General features: G+C 41.4%; 1 protein-coding gene across 1 annotated transcript; it reads left to right on the forward strand.

The window, feature by feature from the left end:
- Nucleotides 1-275: 275 nt before the first annotated feature.
- Nucleotides 276-4605, forward strand: PMAIP1 (phorbol-12-myristate-13-acetate-induced protein 1). Its single transcript, XM_030868086.3, has 2 exons — nt 276-482; nt 3010-4605. The coding sequence occupies exons 1-2, from the start codon at nt 425-427 to the stop codon at nt 3114-3116; spliced, it is 165 nt and encodes a 54-aa protein (XP_030723946.1). The 5' UTR covers nt 276-424; the 3' UTR covers nt 3117-4605.
- Nucleotides 4606-12131: the final 7526 nt, after the last annotated feature.

The following is a 12131-nucleotide window of genomic DNA, read 5'->3' on the forward strand; positions in this document are numbered from 1 at the left end:
GCGCCTGCAGCTGACGCGTTGGTCAAGAAAGTAGTGTAGGGGCCGGGCCGGGTCCCCACCCCGCCGATCGGCGCCGCCGCGGGTCGCCAGCGGGTCCCGGCAGGTCGCGCGGCGTGGCGCGGGGCTCCCCGCAGGCCTGGCCCGGACGCCAGTTCCCTCCAGGCGCGGCGGCCCGCGGGGGCGGGGACAGGGGCGGGCCCGGCGTCAAGTTTCGCTACGTCACCGGGAAGTCCCCTTCATATCGGAGCGCGGGCAGCGGCGGGCCCACACCTCAGTGTTTCCTGGAGGCTGACGGTGTGCAGTCTCTAGCTCCGTTACCCCTCTCCCCCCGCGCACAGTCCGAGTCCTGCAGACCCAAGGTGCCAGGGTTGGAGGACTGAGTTCCCGGATTCTGTAGCATAGTTTCCGGCGGCTGCTTACAGAGATGCCTGGAAGGAGGGCTCGTAAGAGCGCTCAGCAGAGCCCGACGCGGGCTCCGGCAGGTAGGGGCATCTGGGGCTCGCGGAGATACTGGCCGAGGCGGGGGCCGGGGTCGAGGTCTTGTTCGGGCCAGGGTCAATCCGTCTGCTCAGGGTCTCAAGAGTCGGGCCGGGTCTGCTCCCTTGCACGTGCTTTAGGGACGCCTCCAGAAAGTTCTTCGGGGGTTTAACCCCGGACCGTGGAGAAGGCGGGGGAGGGAGCGGGCTCTGGGATCGGGATGTAGCTGCATTTGAGCAGATGCCAAAAGCCGCTTCTATTTCGCCTGCCTTCCATCCCCACGTGCCCTGTCCGGGGCCACGGGGAGAAAAAGTGCAGGTACGGGCTACAAACACGCGGAGAAAGTAATTGTCACGGCAGGTGGGGCCGGGGCCGAGAGAGAGAGCGCCACGGCCTCCCGGCGCTTCCTGAGACAGGCCCGCTTCCTCCGGAGTCCAGGCTCTGGTGGGTGCCCTGCTCTCTCTGTTTCACCAACAAAAGCGGTAATGACGCTTGGTACTATCACAGCTTTTCCACAAAGGACTGTTGGAGGGTTACGGAGGCCCCGCAAGGAACCCCGAGGTCAGAAGCCTAGACAGTCTTGCTTCTTTGTCAAAAGTATAACATTTTAACAATCCCTAATTAGTTACAGAAATGGGATAGGAGAAGAACAGGAGTTTGTCCGCAATGTTTTTTAATCCATCCCTTCCAACGCCCTTCCCCGTCACATGTAGCCCCATCGAATAACTTCAGGTCGGTAGCAAAGAAGGCAAGTAAGACTGTGGGCTGGAAATCTGTGTGGTTCACAGTGCTGTTACATCAGACGGTATTAGGCCCCTTTTAAACTTAGTGTAATGTTATAGAGCCCATGGGGCGTGCAAAGGAAGTGGTGCATTGCCAATGTGACCACGGCGAAATTGGCACCAGGCTGCTCTCTCTAGCTCTTGTTTGGGAGGGAAAAAGCTTTGTCTACCTTTCGTGATGTTCAAGAGTTCTGGCTGTGTTGTGAAAAACCGCATAACCTTCACGATCCAACTTAGTCCCCATTAATAAGCGACAGCAGAAATGTCCCTCTTAAACTTGATTAGATGGTAAGACATGTAAAAAAGTTGAGATATAAGTGACATATAACACTGTATTAGTTTTAGGTGTATGACGTAATGATTTGGTATATGTATACATTGTGACATGATTACCATAATAAGTTAACATCCATCACCACACATGGTTACATTTATAGATGTAACAAAAAGGATTAAGGAAACAACTAGGTGCTATTTTCTGCCTTTTTTTTTTTTTTGATGAAAGGTATAATTTTTTCTCTTACAATTCAGGGCTTCTAAAATGGTAGCCTGAATGATAATTGTTTTTTAGGATTGTATGTTAATATATCCCACTCATTGAAAAGAACTTGATAGGGATTATGAATTTTTTTTTAGGAATTACAAAAATTTAACCCAGCTCTTGTAAAAAGAGAAATTGGTTAAAATGTAGATTTAAACATCCACTTTAGTATATATTTACAGTTTTCATTTATTTTGAGCCTGAATAGGGTATTTGCAGGGTCTGTTTACAAAATAAATCAGATTTTAATTTGTAATCATAATGATTTTTAGTGATCATAATCATGATATTGAAGTGTACCAAAAAGAAGTTGAATTGCTCTTTGAAATATACAAGGAAATTGTAATTACGGATCAGTATAGGTTTGGTGTTAACTTCATTTACTTTAAAAGTTTACTTAGAAATTAGATTATAAACATTACTTTTCCCTAATATTCAGTTTATTGCAATACCTTAATCATAAAAAATAGTAAACATGTGAATTAAACGTTAGTTTGTTTTGTGCGTCACTCATTTCCACAGAGGCAGCGGATTGGTACAGATTGGGAAGAATTTGGTTTAGAGTAAGATGTAAATTTTAAGTTATTTTAAAAAATGTGGACTTAATTTTAGAATAAGATTTTATGAGTCTTTCATGAGAAAATTTCAGAGTTGTTTAAATGAGGATAAGAATACATGTAGATTTACCTATTATGAGGGCATAATCAGAACTATTGCCCTTTACAAAATAAGTTGTACTGGAAAATAACATAAAAGAGTTTAGAATTTGACTTTTATTTCCCTAACCAATCTTACATGGGAAAGAAAAGGATGACATCACCTGAGGCTGGCAGAGACTCACTTACTCTTTGTGGTGTATGACATAAATGTCTGTATTTTGAAAGTAAGATAACATTTGCCTCATCCAGGATGCTTAAAAAAAAAAAAAAGATTGCAAAGTAAATGTCTTTATTCTCGCCTTAACTTTTTGTTGTTGTTTAGAGTCACCACATGTTCGTTTACATCGTGCGTGCCTGTGTGTGTGTGTGTGTGTGTGTGTGTGTGTGTGTAAGTAGCCTTTCTCACATTCAGAAAACAAGCATACATAAAGTTAAGATAATGCTTCCTGGGATAAATACTCAACTCGTCCTGGGATGGGCATATTAATTCTTGCTGGTTGCAGTTTGCAGTGTTGTCAGTGCAACTTTGATGTTTCGCTTTCCTCTTCAGATCCTGAAGTTGAGTGTGCCATTCAGTTCAGGAGAATTGGAGACAAACTGAATTTCCGGCAGAAACTTGTGAATTTGATATCCAAACTCTTCTGCTCAGGAACCTGACTTTAGAAGCTTTCGAATGAAGAATGAAGAGACTCCTTTCAAACGGAAGATTCCCCAGTAAGTGCAAACTTCATCAATTAGAGGAGAGACTGCCTTGTAATGGAGACAAACAACGTGAAGGAGCTCTCACTTGCTTTCAGATGCCCTTGGAAACGAAGATGAATACGTCAAAAATGAATTGTTGTTGGAGGTTTTCCAGAAGTCGTTTGGTATGTGAGAACATTAAAAAAAAAACACTGTTTATTTTCAAACAAGAATGGAAGAACTTTGAAAATAGGAAATTAATTATTTATACATTTTGGTTTTGCTTAGAGACTTGTTCTAGTATTTTTACTAAAGGCTGCTGCCCAGTGTATGAGGAGTTGATAAATGATTCGACTATGGGCAGGGGCCAAGAAACAGAACATGTTCAATGTTTGTTTCTACTTTTGGATGACAACTCCAGAACAATGTATAATCTTTGGTTTATATATATTATCTTGTTAAAAGTAAAATTTTTTTCTGAGAACACTGAATGTCATAGTGAATGTTGATTTCATAGGTCACTACAAAATATAAACTAATTTGATAGTTTCTTTTTACTCAAAATGTATGGTTTCTGTTCAGAACTGGGAAAGTATATGCTTTGAAAAAATTTGAAGTGTTACTTGGTACCAGTGGAATTCTTGCAGGTTGAATATTAAAAGATAAAGAAGCATGGGGATTTTTGCATAACCCGGAATAATGAAAAATAAGTGACAGATTTTTTTTTTTACTGCTGTAATTATAACTTAGTAAAACAAATATTCTAACGTAACTGTTGGTAAGAAAATAAATGTGTTTCTAAAGAAGTTTCTAAAATCTGTAAAATGTCCCTTCTCATACTGGTTCAGTGTGCATTGTATAACAGTGATCTTTTAAGAGAAATTAAGCACGTTTTCATATTTGGGATACATATATATTTTTTTAAAGGAACAGATTGCTCATCCAGAATGAAAATCCCATTTATATACATACACATATATTCATCTGAAGATATATATATATATATATATATGGCATTAGAGTAATATGTAGTTTTTGAGAAAGGTTTCATGAATTCTATTGTTTTTTTGGCCAGGCTATCAACAAAGTCCCCAGATATATAAAAAAAGAAATAATACTGTCATGATTGATTTTCAGCAAGAATAATCTTATTTATTTTACCTATTTATAATTAAAATATTTTTTGTTTAGTTTGCATTTGGGGGTTTTGTGACAAGGGTTTCATAACTACTTGAACTCTTACAGTAAGAATGTTTTAATATAGGCTGTAGTCACTTTAGATGAAAAATTACCTCAGCATCTGTTTTTCTTCAGTATTACTTAAGCTGTTAGTTTATTTAGTTGCAAAGATTTTTTTTGGGGGGGGTCTGCCTAGTGGCAGGTATTTTGCCATGGGGATATTTATGGTCTGTAACTGTATTTATACATATATATATACATATAAAATTTGATACTGTAAACTATTAAAAATTACCACCATTCTTTTCTGTGTGTTTATTTTTTCATCACGTAAGCTACTGAGTGTTCATTATGAAACCAGAATATTTTAACTGACTTCCATCAGCAGTTACCTTCTGACCAAACCATCTCCTTCGTTCCAGTTGTGTGGTGAGAGTGGGGAATACAGGGCAATTTGACGTGATTTCTGCTGTCAGGGGACTTATACTTTAATTGGGAAAGGAAGTAGTGAAACATAGGAAATTCATGCCAGGCATAGGTCTTGAGAGCGGCTGCACACCTTAGGTTGATGCCCGGAGAGTGATTTATTTAAAGTAGCCTACAGAGAGTCCTGATCTAATTAGCGGTAGGGTGAGCCGCAAGTATTGCTTCATCTGAAGCTAGTCATGTGCAGTAGTAGGTGTGGTGCAATTGACCTTCCTGTTTGAGAACTCAAAAGATACCCCAAATTTGTAGCCTTGATCTAAGATCCACATCACCAACCCGCCCCTGCCCTGAGTCTGCTGAAGTCCTGGGATGTAAATTGCCTCCCTTAAATGGTGAGAGAGGGGAAGAGGGAGGAAGGTGAACGGGAGATGACAGCTACAGAACTGGAGCAGGAGGGGAGATTGGCTTCATCAAGGGTGGGGTCAATGTGTGATTTGATGTGAGGGTCACTGGCAGAGGAACTTTTGTCCGTGGCCGTGTCCCTAGGCCTCTTTGCATAACCAGAATTGAGCCACTGGTGTTAATTAGTTTTGCTAAAGTACCCTTGATACTCTTTTATACTGTAGAAGGCATCACACAGGAAGGCTAAGGCACACTTCACAATCTTCAGGTATGAGAATTATTTTCTGAGAACTCTATTTTAATGTCAAAAAATTCGCATGATGTCCACATAATTGTATCTACTGACCGACAAATAGCTACTATGAATTAAAAATGCTTTTTGATTTGTACTTATATTTAAAAGAAAATCTCAAAGTCTGTATATTTGAAAAGCATCTATATATCCATCATCTATCATGTATCTATGAATGAAGCAAGTTGTTCTCTAAAGACGCTGGGGCCTGTGATTTGGGGTTTTTAATCCCTTGCAATAACTCTGCCCACATACATACACAACACGGCAGGAACAGCATAAATGGTGACAATCCTGTCAAACGCCTCAAACCTTTGACAGAGAGAAAGATGCCCCAGGAGATAACTGACACCTTGAAAAGAGAATGGTAATGGGGAGTGATGAGATACAAAGGACACCCCACTTGGGAATGCTGGAGCCAGACTCTCAGGGCAAAACCATTACTGAGCTCTGTGACCCTGAGTGAGATAGCCTGTCTAAGCCAGAGTCATTCCTCTGAAATCAAGAGACCCAGATCTGCAGGGTTCCTCCTGGTGTGAAACAGATAATGGGGTGACAAAGGGCTCTGAAGAAGGTCTCCCATCACACTCCTAGCCCTACCCGCCCCCCTCATTTCAGACAGTATTAAGAGAGAACTGAAGGATTTGCTAAAAGAAGTGAAAGAGTGGATGTAAAAAGCCCAAACCCCAGAAAAACAAAAACAAAAAGCCAACTATCATCCAGATTCTTCTCCCCAACATTGATTCTAAGTCCCGCAGGAAGCTGTGCGGGAACTTCTCAGACTTGTATTTTCTGGGAAATGAGAATCCCCCATGCGCTCTGGCTGCCCTGATAGTGGTGTCACTCTGTCAGGGCTGCTTCTTATACGAGGCTGAACATAGTTGGGGGTCACCTGACAGAACACACCTGGCTGTGTAATCACCTGAGTATTCTTATGTAACAGGTCATGGTTCAAGAGCAAAACCTTTGTCAGTCAAACCAGGCACTAACTGGAGCTTCTCTTTTTAAGGGCTTTCAGAAATTGCTTTAACAAATTCAGAGTCAGATGGTCACACCCACTTACTGTCTTCTTCCAAATTGGCTACTTTTTTTTTTTTTTTTTTGCGGTACACGGGCCTCTCACTGCTGTGGCCTCTCCCGTTGCGGAGCACAGGCTCGGGACGCGCAGGCTCAACGGCCACGGCTCACGGGCCCAGCCGCTCCGTGGCATGTGGGATCTTCCCGGACCGGGGCACGAACCCGTGTCCCCTGCATTGGCAGGCGGACTCTCAACCACTGCGCCACCAGGGAAGCCCCAATTGCCTACTTTTTAGAACACCAGAAAAGTCAGAAAGTTGATGAGAGTTATAGGTCGGGATTTGGGGTTCCTTTACTTAGAAGTCCGGATCCCAGACTGCTTCCTGCAGTCCTCTCTGTGATTACAAACTGCGCAGTGCGTGGAGCCTGGGCTTGGGTTTGGGTTGAAAACAGAATAAACAAAATAACCCCTTGATATTTCTAGTGTTTTAGAAAAAGTCGTCTCTCCTTTTTGTCATGCTCTCTCACGAACGGTCTCTGACGGAGCTTCTGAGATGTGTTCATTTCCAGCTTCACATCTTCACCCAGCTATTGTCAAAACCACAAAGTTCCTCCGCCCACTATTGTCATTGGCTCCTGACTTTCAAATCCGTCAGTTATTTTACCATTTACTCTTGGGGGAACTCTGGGTAAATTACTTGATTTCTATTTTCTTATAAAATGGTGTAAAATGCACCTATTTCAAACCATCTTGAGAATCAAATGAGGTAAGAAGGTGCCTGACGTCTGGCTCAGTCACGCTCTGTGAATGTCCTTAACTTTAGCTTCAAAACGGAGGGTTAGATATTAGCTTCTTTACCGAGCTATGGAAGATCTTGCCCAATTAAGATTATTAGACTAAAATGAAACCTTTTGTAGGAAGGCGTTAGGGCAGTGGTGGAGCCGGAGAGGAAGTGGCAGCTTTTCCCTTGATGGGACCATCTGCTTTTAATTTGTAACCTCTCAGCGATGGCGGAACATTTATTGTCCCCTCGTACGTATTAGGTTTCACCAATACTATTGAATCTCCCGAAGCCCCTTCACGTATTCATATAAAAATTCCGGTCCTGATTTACACAATATCACCTCAAGAGTTAGTTTGGACTAGATTTGGATAAGCCTCTTTTCAACTGTGGGGTTCTGAAGTGTGGGCTCTCCTCTAAGATGAAACTGAAAATTTGTTCATTTGGAGGACAGAGGTCAAGTCTGCCTATAGGGAACCTGAGTGGCGTCCACCCGTAGGGTTTCCATAGGGCTACTCTGAGTCTGTCCTTCTGTGAACAAAACTTCCTCAAGATAAATACCATTTACTGATCACCCATGGTGGGCCCAACATTTTAGAAACACTAGTCTTATTATTTCAGTTAGTGCTTGCAATCTTTCTATTGGAAAATACGATAATCTTTCCTGTTCTACAGTGAAGGGAACTGCCTCAGCGAATCAGCAATTTCCCCAAAGTTAACTGGCAAATGAGCAGAAGACACAGGATTTGAACTTGTGCCTTTCTGACCTCAAAGCTCTCCTCTCTTGCCGGCAGGATGGGTTAGGGGAGGGTCCTCATTACAGAGCAAAGCTAGTTGTTTTCCAGCCCAGTGCCTGCAGCCAGGGTTTTCTACCCCTGAGTTTTTGGAGGGTTGAAGGTTGATTTTTAAACCAGCTGTTAAATGAAAAATACTGATAAGTGCCTCGCCAGTTGGAATGCCTTTAGCTCAGCACTGCTGCCGATTGCTCCCCAACCTCCAGCGATGCATATGCAACCTCAGGAAGCTGGCTCACATTATTCCAAGAAACCTGGGTGAGCCAGCAGGGAAGGTGATGCCGCATCGCATCCCGGGAAGGATTTTGTGTTGGACAAGTGTGGTATGAATTCTGAAAGATACACTCCCCACTGGCTCGCATTCTACCAGCTAACGCCCAAACAAGCACCTACTGAGGCAGACCTGCAGGAGCTATTTGTAATGGGAAAGAAAACGATTCAAAGAATCCAGTCAAAACAGCAATTTGTGTGTTTTGTCGGCTGCCTCCAGTATCTGCCCGATTTCAGCAAAGCTGAGCAGTAATGAGGAAGGAAGAAGAAATTGGTGGATTGGTGCCACCATTATTAAAAACGCAAACAATGGAGAACATCGAAATTAACCAGTCTGGGCTCTGCATGATCCGTTCGGACTAGTGGTGGAGAGGCAGGGAGCACTGGGTGGTTGTGTGGATTATGAAATCCTCTGGTTTTATGAAGGTTATGTTTTATTAAGAGATTCCCAGATCCTCTGTCTTCAGGCAGTGTACACATTAATCAGTTCATCCGAGAGAAGAGGAGGAAAAACATCACAACTTGAAAAAAAAGAGACGTGCAACACGATACAGCACCTGTAACTAAAGTGAGAAAAAGTCTCCTTTCCTCCTTTTGAAGTTTTTACTGGTGTCACATCAAAAAGGACAGATTTGTGAGAATTCGCAAATCAAGACTAAAACTTTTATTTAACTTTCAAAATGTGGTTATAGAAGAATATGAGGAAATCAGGCTAATACTTCACAGATGACTCCTTGGGGCCCTGGGAAAGTACCAGCCAGGATGATAAATCTGGGCTTTTCTTCCAGATTTTAATGAACATAAAGGAGGGAAAAGGGTGGTAATAGGCTCTAGGTGTGGCTTACTCGTCAACTGCACTTTTCCAAGAATAAGCTGGTGAAATGAAAGAGTGTATATTTCTACCTGTTTGGAAACATACTCCACTATAATTTTCAACCCCAATCATATTACAGTTACATCGGAATTCTCTTCATAATAAATATTCCTGAAGGGACACAACTCCTGGCCCCTTTTATCATTGCAACATTTTATTGTTTCATCCCTGAAAATTATGGAAAGTTCTCTGGTTCTGGTGTGCCTGGTTTTAAAACTGCAAGTCTCATGTCCTGGAAATGGCCTCAGTTCTGGGCGAGCCCAGGACAGTTGGTCACCCTTGTGTGGTTGTAATGTGCTTACAAGTGTATCTTTAGTCGATTTAACTCTGAGGCTCTCCATCTAAGTAATCTATATCCCACTTCTTTTTCCCACTTTTGGCTCATTTGTAAGAAAGTGGTAGTCATAACTCCCAGCCCTGTGGAATCAAAAAGTTCATAAGGGGATTAAAAGAGATCCTGAATGCAAAGCTCTCAGCTCAGGGCCTAGCAGTTAGTAAGCTCCCAATAAATGGCTGCTGAAAAAAATACTCCGGGGATTACAAAGAGTTTACGAAAAGTGAATGTTATCATGGGTTTACTGGAATTATTAAGTACATACTGAGTGAAGAGATGAAGAAAGCAGCCTCCCCGACTTAGGGACTTTACAGTTTAGCTGAGGACACAGATGAGCAAAACCAGATGAAACATTTACAAATGGTCCAGAATTAACAGTTATAAGCTGTGAAGTTGTTCACTAGAGAAAAGGAAAATGTCGGGTAGGGTCAGTTTTGGTCTTTTTTTCAGAGCTTGTATTCAAGGTTCTATTCGAGTTCCAGTCGCCGCAGTAAAATTAGAAAAAATAAAAGAGTTATAAAGGAAGAAAATTGTCATGTATTTGCAGGTAACATGATTGTCACCATAGAAAATACAAGACAATCTAAATGTAACCTATTAAAATGAACGAGACTAAAGCAGTTGGCTGGATATAGCATTAAAGTGCATAAGTCTATCTTGTACACCAGAAATATACTTTTAACACAATTAAAAAATAGGGATAATTTATAAGGCAAAAAAAGAGTAAAGAAAAGAATCCAGAAAGAATGCAAGATTGTGATGGAGTTTAAAAACTTTTGAAAACAGTTCAAGAAAATCTAGTTAAATGATGAATTTAATTTTAATTCTTTTGCAGAGTTTTTATAGATCCACTGCAATTTTAATCATAATGTACATGGAAGAGCGAAGCCCCCAAAGTAGGCAAATTAATATCCCAATGAACTGCTGTTTGGAATAAAAAGTGAGTACTTGAACTACCAAAAAGCAAGACATTATAAATTGATAGTAATTATGTTGGCATATTACTGGTAGAGGTATAGACAAATTGATAGGGTCAGGTATTTTTTATTTCAAATAAAGATGTTGTTTGTTAGATGAGTTTTTTCATTATCAAAATCACCAGAGACTCAAAAATCTTAACAGGAGGTCTACCAAGTTATCACTGGGATGCTTCTCCGAAGGCTACTCTTCCTTGGTTGGTTTCCTCAAGCATACTCTATTTTTATCATTTTGTAATCTGTCTTCCATCTCCACTTTTTCATAGATACTGTTTTCTTAAAGGTCACTAGCAGCCCAGCTGCCACATCCCAAGGCCTCTTATTATGTTGCATCATGTCCAACCTCTGAGCCTCACCTCCTCCTTCAAACTTATGTAAAGTCCTCTGAACTTTTAGCAAGTTCCTCTTTCCTCTTGGTTTTTAAATGTCAGTTTCCCAAGGTTCTGCTTTCAACATGTTCTCTAAGAGTAATGACCTCAAGTGCCCCTTTAAGCTAATTGACTTCCAATTTTCATCTCCATCTGGCTTCTCCCCATGGGCACTAGCCGGACTCTGTCCTCCGGCTAGATTGATTTCTTGACTTTCTAGGATTTGTTTGTAGTTTTCATTAATTTTGGATTCCTTTCCTTCTCATCTTTGCTGCTCAAAGCTCTGTTATCCTTCAAGGCCAATGTCAAAAGTAATTTCCTCAAGAAGTATTTTCAGATTCCCCAATCAGAAAGGACAGCCTATCTTTTATGTTTCCAAAGCACATTTTTCTTATCATGACACAACACTGATTTCATTCACATTTATGGTAATTTTATGTCTGCTTCTCCAACTTGATTATAAGCTCCTACAGGTGGAACAGAGATGTAATTTATTTTTCAATCCCCTGCATCACTTAGCAAAATGGCATTCATTCACTCATTCATTCATTCATTTATTTATTCATCCATAAAATAATTTTGATCATATGTGCCAAGAACTACATTTGATACTACAGATATAAAGAACACATGTCTCTCTAGGGGGGAGACCAAGACAAAAACAGAAGATTACAATTAATATTTTAAGTATTGTGCTAAGGGGTGAACACAAAGTGCTGAGGGAGCTCTGAGACTCACAAAGAGTGTGTGTGTGAGTGTGTGTGTGTATGTGTGTGTGTGTGTGTGTGTGTGTTTGGCAGGAGGTATTGAAGTCTTCGTGGAAGAGAGGTTGCCTGAGATGAGTGTATAAGTTATATATTTCTCTGTAATAAATTACCCCCAAATTTAGTAGCTTTAAACAATACACATTTATTATCGCAAAGTACCTGTGGTTAGGAGTCTAGGCACAGAGTAGCTGAATCTTCTGTTTCAGGGTCTCTCACAAGGTTTCAGTCAAGGTGTTGACTACAGCCATGGTCTCATCTGAAGGCTCAAGTGGGGAAGGATTTACTTCCAAGCTCTCTCATATGGTTGTTGGGCTGACGACATCACTTTCTAACTGGTGGTTGGCTAGAGGCCACCCTCAATGTCTTGCCACATGAGCCTCTCCAGCTTACTTTATCAGAGCAAGTACTGGAGAAGAATGAGAGAGACAGAGACAGAGAGAGAGAATAAGGTGGAAGTCACAGTCTTTATAACCTAATCATAGAAGAGACATCCCATCACTTTTGCGATA

Source organism: Globicephala melas, chromosome 13 (assembly GCF_963455315.2).
Source record: "Globicephala melas chromosome 13, mGloMel1.2, whole genome shotgun sequence".
Classification (NCBI taxonomy): domain Eukaryota; kingdom Metazoa; phylum Chordata; class Mammalia; order Artiodactyla; family Delphinidae; genus Globicephala; species Globicephala melas.